At 40.7% G+C, this 27,526-nt stretch overlaps 1 protein-coding gene and 1 long non-coding RNA gene across 2 annotated transcripts in view; one reads left to right on the top strand and one right to left on the bottom strand.

The window, feature by feature from the left end:
- LOC139170270 (uncharacterized) overlaps positions 1 to 7,548 on the top strand; it is a 31,074-nt gene extending 23,526 nt beyond the window's left edge. The window contains exon 3 of the long non-coding RNA XR_011559583.1: positions 5,695 to 7,548. This is a non-coding gene — a long non-coding RNA (uncharacterized lncRNA). The remainder of the gene's footprint in view (positions 1 to 5,694) is intronic.
- RTF1 (RTF1 homolog, Paf1/RNA polymerase II complex component) overlaps positions 6,014 to 27,526 on the bottom strand; it is a 44,467-nt gene continuing 22,954 nt past the window's right edge. Inside the window, exons 7-18 of the mRNA XM_070757225.1 lie at positions 23,838 to 23,973; positions 23,272 to 23,449; positions 21,473 to 21,555; positions 21,068 to 21,155; positions 20,873 to 20,980; positions 17,974 to 18,051; positions 16,889 to 17,010; positions 16,571 to 16,628; positions 14,100 to 14,177; positions 9,897 to 9,992; positions 9,493 to 9,604; positions 6,014 to 8,743 (exon numbers count right to left, since the gene is read on the bottom strand). Coding sequence (XP_070613326.1) covers positions 8,637 to 8,743; positions 9,493 to 9,604; positions 9,897 to 9,992; positions 14,100 to 14,177; positions 16,571 to 16,628; positions 16,889 to 17,010; positions 17,974 to 18,051; positions 20,873 to 20,980; positions 21,068 to 21,155; positions 21,473 to 21,555; positions 23,272 to 23,449; positions 23,838 to 23,973 — 1,244 coding nt within the window. The 3' untranslated portion in view covers positions 6,014 to 8,636. The remainder of the gene's footprint in view (positions 8,744 to 9,492; positions 9,605 to 9,896; positions 9,993 to 14,099; positions 14,178 to 16,570; positions 16,629 to 16,888; positions 17,011 to 17,973; positions 18,052 to 20,872; positions 20,981 to 21,067; positions 21,156 to 21,472; positions 21,556 to 23,271; positions 23,450 to 23,837; positions 23,974 to 27,526) is intronic.

Here is a 27,526-nt window from a genome sequence, read left to right as displayed (position 1 = left end):
TTTTTCCCTCCTCTTTAAATATAGTAATTATCTGGTTCTACCTTCAATACTACTTAATCTCTTCTCTATGGTTTCTCCTTCTTTGTTTTTATTTTCATCCAATATAAATATTTTCTTCCTATTCTCTTTTGATCACTGCAAAACCCAGTGAAATCATCATAAATTTCAACATAAACATCAATTTGTCCATTTAAAGTATATTTTTCTTTTTTCTCACTGTCATCAATCTGATTACTCTTTTCCAATTTCTTATCTTCTTCCTTGTTTTCTTGTACTTTGTTTTCATCGTTGCAGCCTTTATTATCCTCAAGTTTATCGTTATCATTATTGTCATTATCTTCTAATTGGTTTTCCTTTTCTTTTCCAACTCCAAATCCCAGAGTACATCTTTTAAATTCCATGCAGCATTTTTAATTTCATGAAGGTCTTTCAGAATTGCCACCAAATCTTCATATTGTCTTGTCTCCATGTCGCCAATGTCAAAGTTAACCATCAATCCAGCTGCTAACAATTATTTGTTTCCACAAAAGAATTTTCTTTTTTTTAGAAAGGATGCTATTTGTTGTAAAGTTCATTCCAAATTCATTCTGTTTCAAATCAGTCCAAACTGTCTTTTATTGCAATAACAGATTATTCACTGTCCAAGTACAGTAAGTATCCCTGTTCAGTCAGTAGCTATCAGGCAGTCCATGAAAGGAAAAATCCCACCCTTGTGATAGTTCCTCCTGCCAGTAGATGGCGCTCACTATTCACTGAGGCTGCTTTCCTGTTCCATAATATTCATCTGTATTTTAAACCAATCTCATTACCAAAGTATTCTCAAACTTCTTTGAAAGTCTTTGAAAGTCTCTTAAACTACCAAATTGATTTTAACAAAATTTTGACTTTCTAAAAGTCAGGCATCAATTTTAGTTTCATTTTATTTCCTTAATATCTCTATGATTCTCTGTTGGTGAGATAGCCGCTTTCTGTAACATTTGAAAAGCATCTAGAAGCAATGACGTAAATACTTAGATATATACGAGCCGGGGTGGCGCAGCAGGTAGAGTGCTGTACTGCAGGCCACTGAAGCTGACTTGTAGATCTGAAGGTCAGCGGTTCAAATCTCATCATCGGCTCAAGGTTGACTCAGCCTTCCATCCTTCCGAGGTGGGTAAAACGAGGACCCGGATTGTGGGGGCAATAGCCTAGCTCTGTTAAAAAAGTGCTATTGCTAACATGTTGTAAGCTGTCCTGAGTCTAAGGAGAAGGGTGGCATAAAAATTGAATAAATAAATAAATATCCTTATCACTTCCAAAGATATGAAGAGGCTAAGTAAGCCAAAACTTACCTCTATAAAAGTCAAAGTTTGAGGACTTTGTTCATCTCCAACACTGAGATGTGTGTCAACATAATGCCAAAGATGAACGAGATTAGCAATAATTTTACTGAAGCTGCCCATAAATCTTTTTTTTGCTGCCCATAAATTTTTGGTACCCATAAATCTAGGATGGGTTACAAAGCCGTTTACAAACAATTTAAAGTTCATCCTTCTACCAATGTTCCCTCTATTTTTTTTTCCGTGTGGGCGGAAAAGTATAGTGTCTGAGTGGCAGTCCTTTGGGACTGGGCGGCATAGAAGTATGTATGTATGTATGTATATATGTATGTATGTATGTGTGTATGTATGTATGTATAAATAAATATAAATAAATAAACAAACAAATAAATAAATAAACAAATAAGAAAAAAATCCCTTCTTTTTTATTAAAAGAAATTAATAAAACAAAACCAAAATCTATTATTATTATTATTACTATCTTCTCCTCTTTTTCCATCCCTGTCTCCTCCCCCCTTGTGTGTGTGTGTGTATGTGAACTCTTGAACCATTTCCAATAACAGGTGAGGGCTATTGGAAATGGTTCAAGAGTTCACACACACACACACACACACACACACACACACACAAAGCTGCGGGGGTTTTTCTGTTATCGTTTGGGTGCTTTTTACCATATGCTTTAAATCAAGAGTCATTTCTCTCTCATTCTCTCTCCCCCTCTTGCTCTCTCTTTCTCACTTTCTCTCTCCCTCTTTCTATCTCGCTCTGTCTGTTGCTCTCTCTCTCTTTCTCTCTCTCTCACTCTTTCTCTCATTTTCTTTCTCTCTCTCTCTCTCTTGCTTTCTCTCTCTCTCCCCCTTTCTCTCTCACTTACTTTCTCTCTCTCTCTCTCTTTCCATCTTGCACTGTCTGTTGCTCTCTCTCTCTCTGTCAGCAAGGGGGCTGCGAGAGCGCTTTCTCCGAGCGTTTTGGGAATGCCTGCCCTGCCTCTACTGCAGCTCCCTTGCTGAAAGTCCGGGACGAAAGCACTCCCAGCAAAGGGGCTGCGAGAGTGGCGGGGCGGGCATTCCCGAAATGCGTGGAGAAAACCCTCTCGCAGCCCCCTGGCTGGGAGCGTGGAGGAGGAGGAGGAGAAGCTGCAGCCACCACTGCCGTGGGAAAAGTCACACCCCAAGGCGGGAGGCGGAGAAAGCCGTAGAGGGGGCGGGCGGGGGGCAGCGGCGAGAGGCCAAGAGCACGAGGGGGCCAGAGGCACCGTGGGGAGGTGGGGGCGGCCGCGGCTCCATGGCTGGCAGGGGGATGGGGAGCGCGTGCAGCGCCTCCGCACTTTCATCGCTCCCTGCCCCAACTCCAAGGCCCGGCTCCTTGCGCGCCCTTGGAAAAGGGTGCGCAGGGGGGTATTTTGGGGTGTACCCGTGCCCACGCGCGCAGCTTACAGGGAACGGTGCATTCTACAGTGAGGACGATTATTCATAAGTGGAGAACATTCAGGACAATTGGCTTTCTTCCCAGAAACGGATGTCCCAACAAATTTATTCCGAGATCAGACTGCAATGCTGAGAAATTGCAAAAAAAGTGGGGAGACTGGAGGATTGGAGAAGAATTAATTTCATTTAATAATTGGATGGAACTATTCCATCTGACTTTTTGGGGGGAAATAAATTGGCTTTGAAGATTAGACTTATTGTATTTAATCAATCTGAAATTGGTAAAGAAGAGATGGTATTAAAAAACAAATATAAATATTTGATCTGGGACCAGTCAGGTTAATTTCTGGGGTGATCTCAGATTGAAATTTATTAAACTTTCGACAAGTTGATTATAATAATTTGTTAACAAAGAATTTTGGAATTTCAATTTTCCCCATATTATTAATAAGTTTTATTCTTTTTATAGTTGTATTTTTGTCATGCGGAGCCATATCTGCTGGCACGCGAGCTGTTACCCTACCTCAACTCCAACGTGCATGTGTGTGCTGGCCAGCTGATTTTTGGCTAGCACAGAGACTCTGGGAGGGCATTTATGGTTTCCAGAGAGCCTCTGGGAGCATGGGGGGAGGGCATTTTACCCGCCCCTGGCTCCAGGGAAGCCTTTGGAGCCTGGGGCTTGCGAAACGTGAGCCTGTTCGGCCCACCAGAAGTTGGGAAACAGGCCGTTTCTGGCCTCCAGAGGGCCGGTGGAAACTGTTTTTGCCCTCCCCAGGCATTGAATTATGGATGTGGGCACTCATAACTTACTCATAAGTATGCACAATAGCATGTCCGCATACTCTTTCAGCACCCGAGGAAAAAAAGGTTCGCCATCACTGCTCTACAGGCTTGTTAAATGTTGACGTTCGGAACAGTACAAAAGACTGTGGTTTGTTTGGAAGGCTAAAAGAAAGCCCTCTTCTCTTTAAAAAGAACACGGCAGCACAGCTTAGGTTTTCAAAGTTGCATCTGAACAAATCACAGGACTCCTGGAATGCTGTCCTTTGGACAGATGAGGCTAAAGTGGAGATGTCTGGCCACTTTCAATGAAAATCAAACCCTACAGATTAGCCCAAACATCTTATACCAACTATCAAGCATGGTGGTGGAGTGATGATTTGGGCTTATTTTGCAATCATTGAATCTACCAAGAACTCCTTTGTATATCTCCTTTGTATACCAAAGTATTCTAAAGTCAAATGTGAGGCCCCAGTTAAAGCTTGGCCGACATTAGGTCATGTAACAGGGCAGTGATCCCAAGCACAAAGGCAAATCTACAACGGAATGGCTGAAAAAGAAAAGAATCAAGGTGCTGCAATGACCCAGTTAAAGTCCAGGCATCAACTCCATTGAAATGCTGTAGCAGGAACTCAAGAGAGCTGTGAAAATGCCCACAAATCCATTCTGTTGGGAATGGATGGGCCTTCAATTCCAGGCCATTTCTAATCAGGTTTGCAGGTTGGCCTTTTGAAGATGCACAGCTTGGACCAAAAAGAAGAGGTTTCATTAAAAATGCTGCAACCTAGGTTTTAAGAGAGTTTTTAATTCTATGGAGACAATTGAAAATGACTTGGTTTTTGCTATTCCCAGTTCAGATGCCTTTACAAAATTCTCTGTAAGACATGAGAATTCATAAGGAAGTGCCTTGATTGTGCAGATTCTTCTCCAGAGTTTCTCTCCACCACCACCACCTTGGTTCCTGTTATTAAACTGAAGTATTGGACAGGACAGCCAACTTATATCAGATGGATTTTGACTGATATCCATTCATTCTTTTGCTTTTTGTTTTTTAGGTCAAATATTATTTCATGGAAGTTGGTATTCCAAGAAACACTTGAAAGTGAATAAAAAGTCTTATTTTTTTTACAGTGAATTCCAATGACCTTAAAAAGTTTTAGCATTGCAACTTATAGTAATGTAGAAGAGAGTTGAGCAAAATTTTAAGAATGATTGTTAATTTTCTTTGGCAAAAATGTCAGTTCATCCCTCACATAATAGTATGGTATTTTGTATGTTTGAATGGCATTGTTATGCACAGATCATGGATTGAATTGCTTTAATCTTCCAAAAACATTTAAAGGTGTTAATATTTCATAAGCCAAGTGAAGAAAAAATAAAAGCAAATCCCTTGTTGTTTAATAAACAATTTAGCAGGTGTTTTGTTTTGTTTTTTAAAAATCTCAATGAACTGAAGCAATATTTGTAAAGAAGATTGGGCCAAAATTCCTCCACAATGATTTGAGTGATAGAAGTCATGCAAAAAACAATTACTTCAAGTTATTGCTGCTACAGGTGATTCTACAAGCCATTTAATCATAAAGTGTATACTTAGTTTTTCACACATGGCTCATCAATTTTGGTGTTCTTTTTGTAAATTTTATAAAAATGACATGGTGTAATATGTCCTGTCTTGTTCATCTGAAGTTGTATTCACCTATTTTTAAGAAGTGCTGAGGACCAGATTATTTTTATTATGTCATATGTAAAACCATAAAACTCAGATGTACTTTCATTTTTACATCACAGTATATCTTAGATCAGGGGTGGGCAATTAATTTTGCCATGTGGCCGGATGAGAAATTGGGATGGTTTTAGAGGGCCAGACTAATATAATTAACTCAGTTCTACCCAATACTGTAAAGACCCAGACCCACTCTACAGACCCCTAATTGTTTGCTTTACGGCAACATGGTGCAACACAGTCACTGCGCTGGAGTGTTTGTGTGGTTTCTGTGCTCGGCCACTCTCGGTAGGAGAGTGAAAGATTAAATGAAATATTTTTTAAAAATATAATAGAAGCAAAACACTGTTAATTACATGGTGGGTAATCATATTATACAAATATATATATAATATATTTCTATCAAGATAAATATTTTGGTCTAATCACTTCTACTTATTTTTAGAGGACAACCATCTAGCATGCCTTCAAAGCTGAAGAACATCTTTCAAACTCAGAAAATATGTTTATCCTCCTGCTTTTATATGACTGCTGTATTTCAAAATGTAAAGGACTTCTTAACACATCTTCCAGATAATTTGGATCTACCCAGAATTACCAGAGTCAAAAAGGTTAGAAACAATAATGTCTGATAAGTTAACTGAAGCATAAGTTTGAAAAACTGGGGACAACTAGATTTGAACTTTTGATTATTATTTTTTTGTTCAGAAATATGAATTGTGTATTTTTGGTGATTGACACCCAAAGGATTGAACGTGACCATCTTTATTAAAACCAACCAGTTTATTTATAGAAGTCTATACATTGTAACGAATGCTGCTGAGACATCAATGAATTAAAGCAAATAAACCCATCCCTCCAAATGAGACTGTGGTGTCATCACTCACTGTCACATGCACTTAAGAGGAGAAAACATTACACCTTCCTACACAATTAGTTCCATAGCTATCTGAGAAAAAAATACTCCTTCGATGTATTATTCTCACTGAAAAAGATGGTGTACAAGGATTCAACTATTACCTCTGTGAAAAACAGAATCTCATTTCTGAGTTTAGTACATAGGGGATACATTGGGACAGCTTCCTCATTTGTGTATTTAAATTCCCCACTTCTCTGAGCAGTTCAACTCACTCAGCATTTCACAACCTCAGGAACATTAGGATGTGAGGACTTCAATTCCTAAAGTTCCTCAGCCAGCATTCAATTATGGAATTTGGTCCACACATCTTGATGCTGCCGAGGTTGACAAACATTGCTGTAACCCAATTGGAGGGGAGGAAACCAATGCTTTATTTACAACTTAAGAGAGAAAAAAATCTTCCGCACTTTGATTATAAGGCCAATGTCATAGTCTACCTTTGGCTACAAAAGTCTGTCATGGACTGCCATGATATAATTAGGTAGAAACACAAGACGCTAAACCTTTGCTTGCTCTTTTCTTTCTCTCGTGTCACAGCTTTATAGAAATTGGTGGGCAATCAAAAACCTGTAAAAGTATTGCAAATCTATTTTCCTACATCAGAAATATTAGTATTTGGGGACTGGCTACTACAAATGATATTGGCAGGAGGGGAAACAAAATCAAGTGACAATAATGCTTATTTACACCGTATATCATGATGACTCCCAGTTATATTCCAGAAATTCATTTAAAAAAATAACAGCCCACAAGAGCTTAAGAAATGTAGCTTGAAAAAAGAAAAGAAAAACAAAGCAAACCAGAATGATTACATATTTACACAACAGTCCATAAAGCTGTGGACTATTTAGTAAATAAAAGCCACACACTTCACACAATGTGACAAGAACAATCTACGGAGGAGTTTCCCCTCCCCTTTCATTTCATAGGTTTTACAGAGATACATGTTCCCCTTGCATTAAATAAACAAAGAAAAAAAAGATTAAAGCATCAAGAAAGATACACAGAGATCACAGCCAGGAGATTAAAATCTCTGTTTAGATGTAACCATAGATATTCCGGGCTTAAAAATGCTTCATGTACAGTCTCCTTCTGATTCTTGAGTCTGGAAAATATCCTTTGCTTAGGTTTCCCAAACTGGCACTAGTGAAACCTCTCATTATTCATGTACTAAATTCAGTATCACCCATGTAGTTCGTTCTGAAGTTTTGTTTTGATAAAATATCATTTATTTACACGTTGATCTTTACCCCTGAGTGATTATCAAGCAGTCTCGCATTTCCTATTCGAGCACCCCACATGTACAACCCTTTCTTAAGGTTCACAACCACACGTGTTGTACCTACTAATGTTATATAGGTCAAATAACTGCAATTTAAAGTAATCTCCCAATTCTACCATGTCCTTCCCATTCAGCATTTCCCCCCAAAAGTATGCAAACGAAAAGGTTATCTAGCCTAGCCTAGCAAAGATGAGGCTGAGCAGCAAAGGGGATGACCACACATATTTCTGTTATGGGGAGGGGGAGCGGGGGGAAATGGAAGAGACGATCTAAGTAGCAGCCAGAGAAGACATCGTGCTCAACCTTCCTATAACAGGTTATTCAACAGTACATATATTACTGTATTATAAAGCCAGATATGGGCGGGAGAGACGGGAGGCATTTTTGTAAAAAGAAAACAGAGAAGTGTGAACTTGCACAGCCTATAGTTAGCCAGGCCCTCTTTTGTTTTGTTTTTTTTAAAAAATCACAATTTACTAAATTGCCCCTGCGGTGTCGGATGCTCAAATGTAGCTGGTAGAAATTCCAGACATCTTTAAAGAACTGTGACAAATACAAATTTACTGCAGGTTAAAAATGATTAAAAAAACATCTGGAAAAAAAGTTCACACAACCCAGCCCGCCCACCCGACCCTCCACAAAAATGTACACTTTCACCCGAAACCTGTTTGTAAATATGTCCCTCTCCAAAGCTGGGAGCAAAGGGAAAGAAGAAGAAGAAGAAGAGGGGAAAGTGCAGGTGACCTTCACAAGAGGTCTTGTGCCACTCGCGGATAAATTCTCCTTGCCTGGCTGGGATGGTGGGAAAGCAAAGTGCTAACACTGCTCGGCCACCGATAGATTCCTGCAGAAATCCAGATTCCAAGTTAACACTGAATACAGACAGCCGGTTCCAAACAGCTGTACTTCCAAAAGGGCGGGGAGGAGAGAATCCTTCCCCTCCCTAAAAATAACACAGATTCATATCTGTGTGTGGCAGGAGGAAAGAGCAATAAGGGAAGTCTATACAGCAAAAAGTCAGTGATTTATATTACAGATGGCTGGCAATTTTAAGGAGTCTCTTCCTAGCTCTCTACGCTGCTGCTCCAACCCAAAAGGGCCAACTGAAGTAGAAGGAGAGAAAATAAAAGGGTGTGGAAGAGATCATGTAGCATGCAGGATCGGGCGCAGCAGAGAGTGGGAAGGCTCAGATCAGCCCCCGTCTTTTCTTGTAGTCCTCTAGGTTCAGTGATCGCCGAGGGGCTCCATCTTTCGCAGGAGGAGCCTTGGAAGCGAGGGCCAGTGTTTTGGACTCTGTGGGAAGACAAAGAGCACACAAACAAATAAATTGGCTGATGGAAGAAAGCAGAAAGCTCCTGAGTAACAGGCAGCCAAGCCAAAATAATTCGCTTGAGGGCAGGGGTCACCAACCCATAGTCCATGGACCGGCACCAGTCCATAGCGTGCCAGAAGCCGGTCCGCACAAACAAGCAAAGTTTAATCCGCGGGATGCAGGCAATGACACTAAATCGCGCCCCTACCGGTCCACGGAAAAAACTCTCTCCACGGAACTGGTCTCCGGTATCCAAAAGTATGCTTGGAGTTGGGGGGATTGCTGCTTTAGAGCAGTTTTTCCCAACCTTGGCAACTTGAAGAGATCTGGGCTTCAACTCCCTGAGTTCCCCAGCCAGCATTCGCTGGCTGGGGAATTCTGGGAGTTGAAGTCCAGATCTCTTCAAGTTGCCAAGGTTGGGAAACCCTGCTTTAGAGAACAGCCTTTCCTATCGTACTACCCCCAGATACATTTATTAGAATTCCCAGATTTCCCATCCCTCAGTCCTTCTTTATTATAATAATTAATTTAATGTGAAATACGCAGCATGTAATTTTGGTAAATAAATAAATAAAATACAAACAACCCCTAAGCAGATTTAGCAGATGGTAGTTGCTTACTCACAGCATTAAGTTTTTGCTCAAATAACTACAATTTTGTGAGGGGGGGGGGGGTCTCATTTTTCTCCCAGTTTGTTTTTCATCTCTTCAAAATCAGCAACAGCACCTACCTGAACTAGGAACCTGAAGGTCAATTTTCACATCAAAATCATGCACTTTGAAAAGATCCTCTGAGAGATCACTGGTTGATTTTGAATTCGTATCTTTGTCTTTACTCTGGGTCTGAAAGAGACATACATTTTTAATATTGTTAAAATAACATTATAATCATAAAATAATATTAGTAATATTGTGGACTAAAATAAAAACCGCTCTTATTTTATATCGGGAACGGGGAATTATGGCCCGTGGACTTCAACCCCTCAGTTGCCTGAGGAATTCTGGGAGTTTGAAGTCCACAAGTCATAAAAGGGCCATGGTTTCCTATTTATGACTTGTATGATTAGAATTCTATGGAATTAAAACTATTTGTTTAAAACTACAAGACAACACAATGAACACTTGGAGGACTTGCCTTGGTTATGTCCTTTGGAGGATCAGGTAACACTCCAGATCCGTATTTTGCATTTAGTTGAGCAAGAATAGCCGCCTGTACAGCAGGATCCCTGGACTGTGGAAAAGAAGATTAAATAATGGTTGGTTCCCAAATGTTATCCTAGTTCCCTTAAAAATGTTAATGTTAAAAATGTTATCCTCATTTGATGCATTCAATGACTATATATAATTAACACAGAATGTACTGTCTTTTCAAATACAATAAATTTTCAGTAATTTTCAAAAGGGACCGCCTTCTGCTGCACGAATCCCAGCGGCCAGTTAGGTCCCACAGAGTGGGTCTTCTCCGGGTCCCGTCAACTAAACCAGTGTTTCCCAACCTTTTTTGAGCCGCGGCACATTATTCATATTTTCAAAATCCTGGGGAACACTGAAAGGGGGGGGGCGGGGGGGCAGGCTAAAGAAAAGTTTGGACAAAAAACCCCTCTCTCTTCTTCCCTTTCGCTCTATTTCTCCCTCTTTCTCTCTTTTCCTTCCTTCCCTTCCTTCTCTCTCTCCATCCCTCTTTCTTTCTTTCTTCCTCTCTTTTTTGCTCTCTTTCTCTCTCCCTCCTTCCCTTCCTCTATGTCTTTCTCTCTCCTTTGCTCTCTCTCTCTGTCTCTCTTGCTATCTCTTTGTTGCTTTTTTCTCTCTCTTGCTCTCTCTCTCTCTTTCACTGTCTTGCTATATGTCTCTTTCTTTCTCTTTGCCTCTCTTGCTATCTCTCTTTCTCTTTCTGTCTCTCTTGCTATGTCTCTCTTTCTTTCTCTTTCTCTCTCTCTCTGTGCCTCTCTTGCTAAGTCTCTCTTTTTCTCTTGCTATGTCTCTCTTTCTTTTTCTCTCTCTCTGCCTCTCTTGCTATGTCTCTTTCTCTCTCTCTTTCTCTGCCTCTCTTTCTTGCTCTGTCTCTCTTTCTCTGCCTCTCTTGCTATGTCTCTCTTTCTCTCTCTCTCTGCCTCTCTTGCTATGTCTCTCTTTCTCTTTCTCTCTCTCTTTCTCTCTCTCTCTTTCTCTGCCTCTCTTTCTTGCTCTGTCTCTCTTTCTCTGCCTCTCTTGCTATGTCTCTCTTTCTTTTTCTCTCTCTCTGCCTCTCTTTCTCTCTCTCTTTCTCTGCCTCTCTTTCTTGCTCTGTCTCTCTTTCTCTGCCTCTCTTGCTATGTCTCTCTTTCTCTCTCTCTCTGCCTCTCTTATATGTCTCTCTTTCTTTCTTTCTCTCTCTCTCTCTCAGCTGACTGCAAGCGGGAGCCCTGACGGCGGCAGCTGGACGTGCTGCTGGACACCGTATATGCCAGGCCCGCAGCGCCAGCATGTACGACGTCTAGCAGCATGTCCAACCGCCACCGTCAGGGCTCCCGCTTGCAGTCAGCTGAGAGAGAGAGAGAGAGCGCTCCCTCTCGCTGCCGCCATCTCCCCGCGACTGCCTGCGGCCGCCCCGCCCCCCGCTCCCATCGGACACTTGCCGTCGACGCCAGAGGAGCTCCAGCTGGGCGGGGCGCTGCCGGTACTTCCGTCTTGGGGCTCCCGCTCGCAGCTGTCAACCGGCTCCTGCTCGATGCCGCGGTTTTCGGCGCTCTCCTGCTGGGTCCCAAACAAGGAAGGCGGGGAAAAGGCGCGAAGAATGGAGCTCTCCTTCTCCCTGCCTTCCTTCTTTGGGGCCCAGCAGGAGAGCGCCGAAAACCGCGGCATCGAGCAGGAGCCGGGGGACAGCTGCGAGTGGGAGCCCCAGGATGGAAGTACCGGCAGCGCCCCACCCAGCTGAAGCTTGGCGGCACACCTGGCCATGTCTCGCGGCACACCAGTGTGCCGCAGCACACCGGTTGGGAAACGCTGAACTAAACAATGCCACTTGGCGGGACCCAGGGGAAGAGCCTTCTCTGTGGCGGCCCCGGCCCTCTAGAACCAACTCCCCTCAGAGATTAGAATTGCCCCCACCCTCCTTGCCTTTCGTAAGCTACTTAAAACCCACCTCTGCTGCCAGGCATGGGGGAATTAAGATTTCTTCTCCCCCTAGGCCGTTACAATGGTATGCATGGTATGTTTGTATGTGTGTTTGGTTTTGTATATAAAGGGGTTTTAATTTGCTTTTAGTATTGGATTATTATTGTATATTGTCTATGATTGCTGTTAGCCGCCCCGAGTTTTCGGAGAGGGGCGGCATATAAATCCAATAAAACTTGAAACTTGAAATTTGTCCTAATCCACTCCTTCTCAAATAGTGGGACGTGTCCCCTGGGGTGGGTGTGGAGCAATGCTGGGGGGGGGGGGCTGACCCTGGCGAACATGTGTGGTCCCTCTCGATCGATTCCCCCAGACAAAGAGTGTTTTCCCAGTTGCACACTGCTCCGAACCCAGAAGAGAAGGCAGCCAGGCAGGGTGGCCACGTGGGTTCTTGTTGTTCTCGGCGGGTGCCGCAATAGCCACGAATGGCATGGTGAACCTGCTGCTGGACAAGGAAGAGCATCCTCTGCAGCTGGGCGAAAGCTTTGAACGGCACCCTAAAGCTTCCTTCCACACCATTTGCTGTGAGTGTCCGGCAGAGGCAGCGCTTATAGGCCTGGCCGGCAATCCCTAAATATTGTCTTGATTAAGCTGGCCTGTCCCCATGTCAAAAGAGGGCCCTAACCACAGTAGCCTATGCCTGCCTAACTGAAAATAGGCTCCACTAAGTTCTGTGTGACTTACTCCCAGGTAAGTAGTAGAGCAGCCTTCCCCAGTCAATAGTTTGCTTACAGCTTATAAGTAACATAGAAATATAGAAGTCTGACGGCAGAAAAAGACCTCATGGTCCATCTAGTCTGCCCTTATACTATTTTCTGTATTTTATCTTAGGATGGATATATGTTTATCCCAGGCATATTTAAATTCAGTTACTGTGGATTTATCTACCACGTCTTCTGGAAGTTTGTTCCAAAGATCTACTACTCTCTCAGTAAAATAATATTTTCTCATGTTGCTTTTGATCTTTCCCCCAACTAACTTCAGGCTGTATCCCCTTGTTCTTGTGTTCACTTTCCTATTAAAAACACTTCCCTCCTGGACCTTATTTAACCCTTTGACATATTTAAATGTTTCTATCGTGTCCCCCCTTTTCCTTCTGTCCTCCAGATTATACAGATTGAGTTCATTAAGTCTTTCCTGATACGTTTTATGCTTAAGACCTTCCACCATTCTTGTAGCCCGTCTTTGGACCCGTTCAATTTTGTCAATATCTTTTTGTAGGTGAGGCCTCCAGAACTGAACACAGTATTCCAAATGTGGTCTCACCAGCGCTCTATACAGTGAGATCACAATCTCCCTCTTCCTGCTTGTTATACCTCTAGCTATGCTTGTTATACCTCTAGCTAGCTAAGTGAAATAATAACACTAAAATTCCATTGGGGCCCAGATCGGAGAGTTGGGGGGGGGGGGGGCAAATGTTCACTTCCTAGTGGGGGAGTAACAGAAAATAACTGAGAAGCACTGCCCTAATCTAAAAACAGGATCTTTACCACTTTACTGAAACTTAGAAACCTGGTAAAAGCAGTGCTCTTCTTCACACAGTGACAGTAGTGAATGGAAAGGACATTGATTTTGATAGGGTTTTTTTCTGCTTTTATAATTTAAGCCACTTAGAATCTGACAGGTATGCAATATATAAATAATTCTATATACTGTGCCATGATTCTTGACAAATGTATATTTTATTTTATGTACGTTGAGAGCATATGCACCAAGACAAATTCCTTGTGTGTCCAATCACACTTGGCCAATAAAATTCTATTCTATTCTATAGTGGCAAAATCATTAGAATCCAGAATTGCAGGCTAAATCTGAATTCCCACTTCCAAGAGTTCGGTCCTGACCGGCTCAAGTTGACTCAGCCTTCCATCCTTCTGATGTCGGTAAAATGGGAATCTAGATTGTTTGGGGCAATGGTTGACTCTGTAAATCATTTTGAGAGAGCTGTAAAGCACTATAATGCAATATATTAAGTGCTATTGTTATTACATGGAATTAATTCTGCTGAACAATCTATGCTATTTTGCATCTGATTATAGACCCAAAGCATTATATTTATTTCAATTTATATTAGCTTATGCTTACTGTTGGGTGTGGGCTATTTCAATGGCGACTGATATCCAGCATCTCGGATATAAATACCTAATAATATTCTTCACTGCACGCAACTTTGCATCTTACTTACATTTGAGACTATTGTAGGTTTACATTGCCGTCTAGTAAAAGGATCCATTTGCTGGTTTTTCATATTGTGGCTTTCAGCCTTCAAAAACATAAAGTACAAAGACACATTTTTAATGTTAAGCTTTCTTTTCTTGGCATTGCCTCAATAACATATAGAGCTAGCAATAGCTTTAAAATCAGGCAGCCTGCTTCATTCCAATTGAGCTCCTGCTTAGGTTGGGTTCTTAGCTTCATAGATGCCTCATCAGTGTCAATGTAGGAAGAAAAAACACTCAAGAAAATTTTGGATCTTTTATCAAAGGTGAGATATGGTTCCTGGTAAAATATAATCTCTGCAGAAATGTCTTCACTTTCTGATTCTTAACTCAAAGAACAGGTTCTCGGCCCATGATGGTGAACCTATGGCACGTGCGCCACAGCTGGCAAGCGGAGCCATTATCATGCAAGACTTTGCCACATTTCAGCTCCAGGGCGCATGTGCCTGGCGGCCAGCTGCTTTTCAGCTTTTCATCCTCCAGATGCTTCAGGGAAGCTTCCTTGAAGGCCAGGAGGCAAAAAAAAATCTCCCAACAGATAAACTGGAAGTTTGGAACAATGCACTTCCGTTTTGCCGTTGTGCTGGTTTTTTCCCACTCTGGAGGGTTCACGGAAGCTTCCTGAAGCCCGGGAGTGCAAAAAAACAGCACAATGGGCAAACCGTAAGTGTGTTTTCCAAACTTCCGGTTTGCTTGTAGTGCTGTTTTTTGCACTCCAGAACTTCAGGAAGCTTCCCTAAACTCTCTGGAGTACAAAAATCAGCACAACGGCAAAGCACAAGTGCATTTCCCCAAACTCCTGGTTTGCCTGTTTGGGCAATTTTTTTTTTTTGACCTATGAGGCTTCAGAAAGGCTTGTGCGCATTAACAGGGGGCAGTGCAGGGGGAGATACACATGCGGGGGGGGGGGGTACAAGGGATGTGGGCACGTTCACGCATGCTAGCACACCCAAACACCCCTCTTTTGGACCTCAAACCAAAAAAGGCTCGCCATCACTGGTCCAGGCAATCTGGATGTTAATTAGCATTTCTTAAATGACCTAAATGAAGCCAACATATCGTAGATTCAAAGAATTCTGAGCGGAAGTAAGGTAGCCCTACTTTTGTTATGCAAATTTTGTGGACTATGCAGTGCCATAACAGACGGGACTGAGAACATTTCCGGTGCTTCCACACAGCTAGTTTATAAATAGATTTTTTTGTGCCTATATATAGTTATGAAGCACAGTTCTGACTCCTACTCCTGCATCTTCTTTCAAATGCTTGCTCAAATTCTGTAGAAACTCAGTTTTTGCCCATCCCAGTATTTATTTGTAGCGTTACCATGGCTAATTTAATCTCCTGGTTGAGATTTAAGCAGCTTTCTGTGGAAGATCACGTTAGATCAGTGATGATGAACCTATGGCCATATCTGCTGGCACACGAGCTATTGCCCTAGCTGTTTTCACTCTCCCCAGGCATTGAATTATGGATGTGGGCACTCGTACATGCGCAATAGCTTGCGCTCACACCCTTTCAGCACCCGAGGAAAAAAAGGTTCGCCATCACTGCTTTAGATCCATGATGGCGAATCTATGGCGCTCATACCACAGGTTGCACGCAGAGCCTTCTCTGCAGGCATGCCAGCCGTCACCCCAGCCCAGCTTAACCATGCAAGTGTGCCTGCCTCCCACCAGCCAGCTGGTGTTCAGGTCTCTGCCATGCATGCACGGGGGATGGAGAACATTGCATTTTGGGGGGTTGCACACAAGCACCTCCCCCCCCCCCCCGCACTCCATTTTAGGTCTGGAAAGTCTGCACCAACCCTGAAGCCAAAAATTCACGGAGACAGGTGAGCATGCATGGGGGCGAGGTGCATGCATAGGGGCATATGTGCAGGAGGCACTTGCATTGTATTTTGGAGGTTCGCACTCGCGCTTTGGACACACAGCATCAAAAAGGTTAGCCATCATTGCTTTAGATCGAACCACTACTGGGACTTCAAAGTAATCACTTATCGTTTACTAAATGCGACATCCAGAATTAGCAATCCTCTAATTTCAGCATCTTTTTTCTCCTTTAAAAGAATATTTCTCAACCTCAGCAACTCTAAACTGTGCAGACTTCCCAAAATTCCCCAACCAGCATGCTGGGTTCATTATCTGCAAAAGCATATTTTGCAATCCCAACTTTATAAATGGACCAGGTATTTTTTTTTCTTTGCAGACTGCCATTTTTTTCAACATTTTTTGGGTGTTATCATTTTCTGCCACCAAAACTGAGTATTTTTTTAATCAGCACATGGCTTACAACTCAAAAATATTAGTATGGCGGTTTAAAAAATCATATACAATTGAACAAAACAGTAGGTTCCCCAAATGTGTTTATTAAATTCAGAAAGCCACTTTTTCAATTAAAATGCATTTTGTTTTTCTTTTGCTCCATGAACATTACTTACCACTAAAGCTTTTTCAGATTCCACAATATTCCATTCTCTATTTCTCTGGTTGATATAACTGAGAAAAGAAAGATAAATATTTATCCCTGCATTCTAATGATTAACTTTCTCAATCTGCTGTCATAAAATATCTTCTTCTAGAAGTCATACCCAACGATGTATTCCTACTTTCAATAATTATAAAAAAGCATCATTTCTAAAACTGTAGCAAAACCTGTAGCATGATTTCTCTGAAATATTATCACCATCAACTCTGCCCCAAGTTAAGAAGGGGATCACTGGTGTACTTTTCTTTCCAGGTTCTATTAAGATACCAACCTGATGGCTGAAATGTTTTTTGTTCTCTGACGATCTAAGGCTTCTGCTCTTTCTTCTAACTCATTAAGCTGGTCTTGAATCTGTTTTGCTCTGTCCTGCTCTCCCAGGTCTTCTGCCATGGCCTTTAACAAAGATTTATTAGTATTGCACTCTCTCCGTTGTACTAACAGTAATGGCGAGAATTGATTAAAAGTTATAAACATCTTTTATTATGTCAAGTAGTTCTTGATTTAAAGTATGTTTCAATAAACATATTCTTTTAATAGGTTATACTTAGGAACCAACCTAAATCAGACCTATAGGAAACTCACTGAAACATTTTTGCATGTTATATCTCTTAATAGGTAATAATTTTAGCTATTTTTTCACAATGTAAGTTGTAATATGCCACCAATTGGCATATTCTTTGAATAGGTTATACTTAGGAACCAACCTAATCAGACCTATAGGAAACTCACGAAACATTTTTGCACGTTAATAATTTTAGCTATTTTTTCACAATGTAAGTTGTAATATGCCACCTATTGGCAGTGATGAAAACACGAAGATTTACACATAGTCCTCAACTTACAACATAATTGGGACCAGAATTTCGGCCCCTTAGCAATGTGGTTGTTAAGGAAGTTATCATGTGACTGAACTCAACTTAATGACCATTTTTATTACTATCATTAAATGAACCACAGGGGTTGTTAAATGAATCACTGGGTTTCCCAAGGAAAGAATGATGCCCTCTTTTTCTCTTTCATTGCATCCCCCACCTTCACTGTAAGCATCATAGACACCTGTTGTTGTTGTTGTTGTTGTTGCCAAGGAAACTCCCAGTCTTTTGTTTGTTTGTTGTTTTACTCCTACCCCAAACATGTCCGCTTGGAACAATTCTGTTTGGTCTGACATGGCAACAAACCATCTAGTTTCATTGTGAACCCAGAGCAAAACATCCAAAATATGCATTTTGGTTTAGGTATGAAACCAGCTGAAAACAGCTGCTCCATGCACAGCACTGTTTTTAGGTACAAGCCAATTTTCTCTCAAGAAGCCCAAGAATTTACTGAAAATCTACCACTTTAAGCAATATTATTTACCTTTTCTTTGAGTAGCTGAGTTTTCTTCATGGCATAGTTTGGTGGTGCTTTTCGGAATCTCTCCTTCTCCTTTACTATCTAAAAATGGAAAATGAGAAACTCAGTATTATATTTAACACAAGTTTCTTGATGGTTGGCCAACTATCTCTGCAAATAACCCTTGTGGCAGTTTTATTTTTATTAAACTCTTTACAAGACACACTACACTGCTAATTGTATGGCCTTCTTAACCCTGTATATCTTATCTATATTTATGTAGTACAATAATACCTTTCCCCCCAAAATAAGACACGTACTGAAAATAAGTCCAAGCATTTTTTTTACATGTGCATATAATGCAAGCCTACCCACAAAATAAACCTTCCTTAAGAGCCTGTGCAGCCAACCAGCAACCCATTCATACTTGTACAATTAGCACAGAGGTCCCCCAAGGCTGTGTACTCTCACCACTTCTCTTCTCTCTGTATATCAATGACTGCATCTCAAACAATCCATCTGTTCAACTATTGAAGTTTGCAGACAATACAAAAGTGATTGGCCTCATTCAAGACAACAATGAAACCGCAAACAGACAGGAAGTTGAACAAATAGCCTCACGGTGTGACTGGAACAATCTAGAACTGAACACACTTACCATAGAAATGGCAGTAGACCCTTCCACCTCTCACAATACTAGACAACAATATATCAACAGTACAGACCTTCACATTTCTAGATTCTATCATATCTCAAGACCTAAAATGGTCACTTAAAATCAAAAACGTCATCAAAAAAGTTCTTTGTGTGCCAACTCAGGAAGCTCAAACTGCCCAAAGAGCTGCTGATACAGTTCTACAGAGGAATCATTGAGTCTGTCATCTGCACCTCTATAACTGTCTGGTTTAACTCTATAACCCACAAGACCGACACAGACTTCAGAGGATAATCAGAATTGCAGGGAAAAACGATTGCTGCCAACCTGCTTTCCATTGAGGACTTGTATTCTGCAAGAGTCAAAAAGAGGACTGTGAAAATATTTACTGACCCCTCGCATCCTGGACATAAACTTTTTCAACTCCTACCGTCAAAATGTCACTACAAAGCACTGCACACCAAGACAACTGGACACAATAATTTTTGTTCCCAAATGCCATCATTCTGCTAAACAAATAATTCCCTTAACACTGTCAAACTATTTACTAAGTCTGCACTACTATTACAGTACAGTACTACTAGTTTTTCCTCATCATTCCTATCACCCATTTTCTCCCACTTATGACTGTATCTTGTTGCTTGCATCCTTAAGATTTTTATTAATATTGATTGCTTCCTCATTGCTTATTTGACCCTTATGACAATCATTAAGTGTTGTACCTCATGATTCTTGACAAATGTATATTTTCTTTTATGTACACTGAGAGCATATGCACCAAGACAAATTCCTTGTGTGTCCAATCACACTTGGCCAATAGAGAATTCTATCTATTCTGTCTGGTTGCTCGTGGTGCTGTGGCCCCGTTAGCCCTGCACTGGCTTACCTTGGGCCCCCCACAGCCAGGCCATGCACGCCCTGACACCTGCCTCATGATGGCAGCACCAGCACCCATGTGCAGCACGACCCCATGTGGCCACTGGGCCACTTCTTCTGCTTGCTTGCAGCTGCAACAGAGCAATAAGCTGAATGATGTGTTGGTGCTGCCACAACACAAGGCAGGTGTTGAGGCATGGATGGCTTGGCTGAGGGGGCCATGGGGTAAGCTGGTACAGGGTGCATGAAGCAGCTCCACCCCCCCCACCTCATGGCGGTGGCCTTGGTACTCTATATGGCCTTCTGCCCTGCTGCGAGCAAGTAGAAGTGGGCCTTCTGTACATTGGGGGGGGGGGGGAGAAATAAAATAAGATACCCTCTGAATTTATTTTGAGACCCAAAAGAAAATAAGTCCCGGTCTTATTTTCGGGGAAATACAGTAATAAAAAGATTTTAGAACATAACCCATTATGTTGCATAGTGGCTACAAGTCTACTGATAGACAAAAACTATTAAGAGTAAGCTCCCTTAGGAATAATGGAAAAACGTATTCCTTGGTAGTTATACTAATTAGCATAATATATATGTTAACATATGCATTTTTGTGTGAAACACCTCATAGCTACCAAAAAGTGTAAAATGTGCACTTTGTGAAATCTATATAAACATTGTACAAATTTCTTTCTTTAAAAAGAATCACAAATGACCTGCAGCAAATTGAATATCAGAACAAGATCATTTAAAGCAATTTGAGTTTTGGCAGAGTTTGGTCATTTTGACTGTAGAATATTTTTAATAAAGCTATTTTAAAATTGTAAATTAACTTGTCCAGAGATTATTTTTCCAAAGGTGATCTTACAAATATCTCTTACTGCTTTAAATTTCTTGTTTATTTTAGATGTGTGCTTTTGAGTCAGATGCCTTGACCCTGGTAACTGCCTTGATAAATCCCTGAATTTTTCTGGTTGTTGTTGGGGGTTTTTCTTTCAAAATTGATTTGCTTCCTAAGGCTGAGAGTATGTGACTGGCCCAAGGTCATCCTGCTGACTTTGTGCCTAAGATGGGAATAGAAATTCATGATCTCCCAATTTATAGCCTGATGTCTTAATCAATACATCAAAAATGCTCTCTAAACACAGAATATTTTTTTATTGTGATGCTCAAATCTGAAAGGAAAAGTAACATCCGGGGGGGAAAACAGTTCAGTATGATCTAATCAAAAGTACCAACCAATGGTATCTTTCATAACATAGAAATATGGCTGTCAAAACCATGTTATTTTTATAGAACCAAAATATGGCACCCGAGAACATTTCTTTTATAACCTCACATACCTTTACAGTATGGACCAAATGAATGGTTCCAGCTCAAAAGTACATTTTCTTCATTTACCTCCTCAATGTCCTGGTCATTGAATTTATAGTTGAGGGCTTCTTTGATGGACACTTCTTTCTTGTTTATTTCGTCAAGGGTGGGTAGCTGCATCCCAGCAGAAAACATCTAAATGTGACAAAAGGGGGGCGGGGGCGGTTATTCAGTGCACAGCCCTAAATTCTTGATAAAGCAATCAAAAGAGTAGAAACTTACAGCTTCCTTCCACTTCATGAACTCATTCTCTGTGAATTCCTGGTTGGAGACAAACTCTAAGCGAAACACACGTTGGTCATTACCATGCCTTTGGAAAGAAAAGGCAGGAAGGAAGAGTGATGAAAGTGATCAAAGCACTCTTGATTATTTTTTATTAGTATTAAGCCAGTTCAGTTCTACTTTATTACAAGAAAATATGTTCTGAATGCGCTATTACTGCTGAAAGTAAACTATTGGTCCCAACCCAACAGACATTCTTCACTCCAATATTTGTTGGGTTTTTCATCACCCTAAGAAACTTATCGCAAGATGAAATGTATCAATTTTCTCTTGATTCAAGATCATTAAACACTTTTTATACCAGAATACTAACCTTCAAGATGATAAGACTTTCAAATATCTCACCTTAACTGCAACCCTTTGTTTGTCCTGGTAGCGCCAAGCTGATATACTTTTGCTGTCTCTACAACACCAGTTATTTCTGCCACCTAAACAAATGGCAACAAAACAAAAAAGATGATTTTTAATATGTATACATTTCCCCAGCAAAGCAGAAAAATCAAAGCAAATCTAGTGAGGAGTGATAATAAAAGGATCTGAAGTAAACTGCAAAGCATTATTAGCTAATTTGCAATATTATTCTTAGTTTATCATACACTTGAGACAGGATTACATAAGAACTTCATTTAACTTATTATCTGATAAGAACGTACAATTTCGTCATGAATGGGACAGGAAAAAAGTTAAGATTAAAAAAAAGTTAAGTATCGTTCAACAAATGGGTATCCTCTTCATCTGAAGCAACACAACATTCCATGTTAAATACTTTAAAGATGGTTTGGAAATAGAGTGACTCCTTTCATCGGTGGAAGACAATATCTGGCAGAATGACCCTGCTGACCGTCTTTTTTATTCATTCCCCCATTCTTGTTTTAATTCCTTACTTCTTTTAAAAAAACCAATTTGGAGAACTTGTGTTCTCTCTGGAGCAGGTTTGATATAAATTATTTCTAGGGAAAGAAGCCATGAAGGTTTTTCCCCCCATACCTTCCATTTTTGAGAATTTAGTCTGGACCTATTCTGATTTTTTAAAGTTGAGTTTGACTGCTCAAAAATATTTTAAATATTCAACAATAAAATTATCTGTCTGTCTTATATCTTCCTTCCTGCATCTCAAATATACTAGTAGGATAAATAAAGGAAGATTCACAACTAATCCTTTATGCTTCTCTCTCAAATTGGAAATGAAATGATCACAAAGCAAAATGATCACAAAACAAACAAATCACCAGGCGTGGGAATGATTACCTTCCCCTTCGTTGTCTCTCTGACCTCTGTAGTATGATTAACTGGGTTGAGGGTGTACGAGTGCATAGTTGTGATTTTATGATATGGATTATTTTATATTAATGTTTTTAATAGACTTTTTAAATTTAATATTAGATTTGTAATGTACTGTACTACTGTTATGTTGTGAGCCACCCCGAGTCTTTGGAGAGGGGCGGCATACAAATCTAATATATTATTATTATTATTATTATTATTATTATTATTATTATTATTATTATTATTATTATTATTATGTCAGTACAACACAGCAAACGAGAACACTATGCTGGATTTCGTATTTCATCACCAGTCGGGCGCTTCCCAAGCACCTAGGACTGCGCGATGTAGCAGCGAATTATGTTTGCCGATCCCAGAAGAGCAGCCTTTTGCAATTGACAGATGGAGATTTTGTCAATTCCGATGGTTTTCAAATGTCTGCCGAGATCCTTTGGTACTGTGCCCAGCATGCCAAATACCACTGGGACCACTTTCACTGGCTTATGCCAAAGTCGTTGCAGCTCGATTTTTAGATCTTCGTATTTCACTAATTTATCTAGCTGCTTCTCCTCAATTCTGCTGTCTCCTGGGATTGCGATGTCGATGATCCATACCATATTATTATTATTATTATTATTATTATTATTATTATTATTATTATTATTATTATTATATGATTATTATTATATGATTAAAAGAAATACATTATTACCATTGTATTTGCAAACATTATAAACGAGGTAGCTGTTATACAAGGAGTGGCTGTACCATTAATTACCAGCTTTCACTTCACCGTATTTTTGATAAAGCAGCGTGAACAAAACATGCTTTTCTTATGACTAACAAGAATAAGGCAAAATGCTTAAGGGTAGGCTTACCCTGTATACTGGTTTACTGTTGTGGTTCCCTATTCCAATGCGCACAAAGCAACCAGTGACTGTTTTGGCAAAGAAAGGCATGTGACACCATCGCTCGAATTTGTGTCGGGATAATCGAACCCGATTCAGTTCTTCAGGTAGAGACACTGGTTGAGATTTAGGAGGAATTTCTTCTTTCCTGGTTTGATGGGAAAGCAAAAGCAACTGTAAGGAAATAATTCACATCTTAAAAGAGTCAGAAATTACCACAGTCGTATACTAGAAAATAAAAATGATAAATTGACAGAAGAAGTAAAGGCATTGTAACTAAATAAATATATTGATTTTTAAATTAGTGAGCAATCTCTAGAATGCTGTTAGCACTATCAGCTTTATTATATTTAACTAGATAAGGGAGCCGTACATTCTATTATTTATTATATTTACACATCACTTTTGTTCAAGTAACAATTACCAAACTATGAAGACAGAAATCATTAAAGTAGTAATGTAAAATTCCAGATCTAAAGGAATATTAAACATTCAGTTGTACCTGCTTCATATCAAAGTAGATATTGAATACTTACTCTTCTTCTTCATCAGATGAAGAAGATCTGGATGAATGATCAGTTTTCTCACTAGATTTATCATCTTCTTCCTCTTCTTCATCATCTGAGTAAACTTCACTTGTCTTTAATGGCTGCTTCTTTGCAAGTAACTCAGCTACATTGGAAAAAAGCAGATTTGGATGTATAAAGCTGCATTTGGCTTAAGTCTGGTCCAATGCAATCGGCTCACATTCTCAGGTCTTTAATGGAACACTTTTGTGAATTCTGCCACATGCATATCCAACACTGACAGTAAATTTAATGAGAGGATGTGCATGACATTGGCCTACAAGTGCAAATGGAGGATCCTGTTGATGCACTCTATGCCATGCTGTCCTCCAGGATCTTTTCTTGAGATCCTGTACGTTGTAGCATAAAGGAGGCATCTGTTAGATATCTCGGTTGTTTCAAAGCAAGTAGACATAGTATTAAGATGGAAAATACTACTCTGAGTCGTCTGCTGTGGCCAGATTACTCCCTAGAACACCCACCACCAGAACATGTAGAATCTGAAAAGCTCAATTAAAACAGTCTACCCCAGGCCTTTTTAGATCATGATGTGGATTTTTCACTAAGCTGACATTTCATCAAGTGCCAAAATAAGCTATGGACTCTAGAAACAACTAGAGTACTTATTATGTCACCGCTTAGTAATCTTTTTCTGTCTGCCAATCCCAGATTAGCTTTCTGGGAACCCTGAGAGACGAAGCAATATAAGCAATGTTTGGAGCATCCAAAGAGGTACACAATAAGTAAACTTGCCTGAGCTCATGATTGAGTTCTACATGGAGACAAAAAAGTTGAAGAGTCAATTTGTTGCCATGGCTAGATCAGTGGGTTGTTTATAAAATGTAAAAATTGTCACAATTTAAAATTCATGCCCTCTGTTTGGGAAACATTAAGCTGCTGACTCATATGTACATTTTTTCAAGAGTAGCTTAAATTTCAACTGAGAATGATCAAGTAATTTATTTATTTATTAATCAGATTTGTATGCCGCCGCTCTCCGCAGACTCGGGGCGGCTCACAGCAATAATAATACAATATAAACAAATCTAATATTTAAGTTAATTTAAAAACCAATCATACATACTAGCATACCATGCATAAATTTTAAAAGCCTAGGGGGAGAGAAAGTATCAATTCCGCCATGTCTGACGACAGAGGTGGGTTTTAAGGAGCTTGCGAAAGGCTAGGAGGGTGGGGGCAACTCTGATATCTGGGGGGAGTTGGTTCCAAAGGGTCGGGGCCGCCACAGAGAAGGCTCTTCCCCTGGGTCCCGCCAAACGACATTGTTTAGTTGACGGGACCCGGAGAAGGCCAACTCTGTGGGACCTAATTGGTCGCTGGGATTCGTGCGGCAGAAGGCGGTCCCGGAGATATTCTGGCCCGGTGCCATGAAGGGCTTTATAGGTCATAACCAACACTTTGAATTGTGACCGGAAACTGATCAGCAACCAATGCAGACTGCGGAGTGTTGGTGTGACATGGGCGTATTTAGGAAAGCCCATGATAGCTCTCGCAGCTGCATTCTGCACGATCTGAAGTTTCCGAACACTTTTCAAAGGTAGCCCCATGTAGAGAGCATTACAGTAGTCGAGCCTCGAGGTGATGAGGGCATGAGTGACTGTGAGCAGTGACTCCCGGTCCAAATAGTGGTGCACCAGGCGAACCTGGGCAAACGCCCCCCTCGCCACAGCTGAAAGATGTTTCTCTAATGTGAGCTGTGGATCGAGGAGGACGCCCAGGTTGCGGACCCTCTCTGAGGGGGTTAGTGATTCCCCCCCCAGGGTAATGGACGGAAAGATGGAATTGTCCTTGGGAGGCAAAACCCACAGCCACTCCGTCTTATCAGGGTTGAGTTTGAGTCTGTTGACACCCATCCAGGCCCCAACAGCCTCCAGGCACCGGCACATCACTTCCATCTTAGATCACTTTTACAATGTGATCTAAGATTCATCTTAATGTATGGACTTTAATGAAATGGGTATGGAATCTCTGATATTTGCTTTATCATTTATAGCTTGGAACCATGTCTCTTTTTTGGCTTCTTTGGGTAACTGTGAAAGGCCTGATTAGCTGCACTTTGGGGAACTGTCAACATCTTTCCAGGAAAGGAAGTCATACCAGATGTCAGTGGGACAGTCTCTTGTGAAGAGGATTTCCTTGGACTCGGGTATCTTGGACGATTACTGCCACGTTCCCAAAATAATGGTTGAGTTTTTGTTGCAGAATCCCCCAAAGGAAGAAGTTTATATGGACTTCTTCTATTCTAAATTCAGGCCTAGGTATGGGGCAGGAATGGCATTTGTTGCATGGGAGATGAGAGTCAGGATCTAAATTGGGGAAATATTCTCCCCCTGTTCTACTTGATCCAATATATTTCTAAGCAATAGTTTTTGTGAACTATTTGAAATAACAAGACAGGTCCGAAACAGTTCTTGGTTTTAAAAAAAAAATACAAAGAAAATGAGTTTCACTGTGAGATAATTACATTCACCGAAAAATAATTTACTGTATTTTTCGGAGTGTAAGACGCACCTTTTTCCTCTCTAAGATGCTGAAAATTTGGGTGCGTCTTTTCCTCCAAATGAAGCTTTTTGAAGCTTTTTTCTCTCAGCTCTAATGAGGTGCTAACAATCTTATTTATTGACTTATTTATTGGATTTATATGCCGCCCCTCTCCGAGGACTCGGCACGGCTCTTCCCGACTTGCGGGATGTTTTCATTGCTATTCCAAAGAAGTATTTTTCTAGCCCTAAGTCTTTTCAGGCTTGTTTTCATTGCACCTCTCTCCGAAGATTATGTTTTTTCATCCCTAACCAGAGGATAAATAATTTTTAATAATAATAATAATTTATAGGATTTGTATGCCGCCCCTCTCCATAGACTCAGGGCGGCTAACAACAATGATAAAAACAGCATGTGACAATCCAATAATAAAACAGCTAAAAACCCTTATTTATAAAAACCAAACATACACACAAACATACCATGCATAACTTGTAATGGCCTAGGGGGAAGGAATATCTCAACTCCCCCATGCCTGGTGGTATAAATGAGTCTTGAGTAGTTTACGAAAGACAGGGAGGGTGGGGGCGATTCTAATCTCTGGGGGGAGTTGGTTCCAGAGGGCCGGGGCCGCCACAGAGAAGGCTCTTCCCCTGGGGCTCGCCAAACAACATAAAATAAGGTGCTGCAGCTGGCCAGACTAAGAAAGCAAACCAGATGAATATCTGGTAGGTAGATCTTTTTCCCAAATTTTCCTCTTCCAAAACTATAGTGCGCCTTATACTCCTGTTCGTCTTATACGCCAACATATACAGTAATTCAGCTGTAAATATTGTTAATATGAGAAATCTAAAATATATTTATGAATGTTTAAAAAGCACCAGAGAAGTGGTAGCTGGTTTGGAAATCTGGAAAAGGTTTTGTCGAATTAATGGGAGATCAAAATATCAATAATAGACAGTCATGATGGTCATTGCACTAGGTCCAGGATGCTACAATGCCTTTGAATACCATTGCTGGAGAAGGACTTGCTGATGGACATCTCAAAAGCATCTGGTGAGCCACCACAAGAAAGATGATGGACAAGATTATGTTGTGCCTTCCTTCATAACTAGGAATATTCAAAACAATCAAGGATGTCTTTCCATCTTATAAAT

This window comes from Erythrolamprus reginae, chromosome 1 (genome assembly GCF_031021105.1).
Source record: "Erythrolamprus reginae isolate rEryReg1 chromosome 1, rEryReg1.hap1, whole genome shotgun sequence".
Taxonomy (NCBI): domain Eukaryota; kingdom Metazoa; phylum Chordata; class Lepidosauria; order Squamata; family Dipsadidae; genus Erythrolamprus; species Erythrolamprus reginae.
This window is presented reverse-complemented; position numbering and strand designations above follow the sequence as displayed.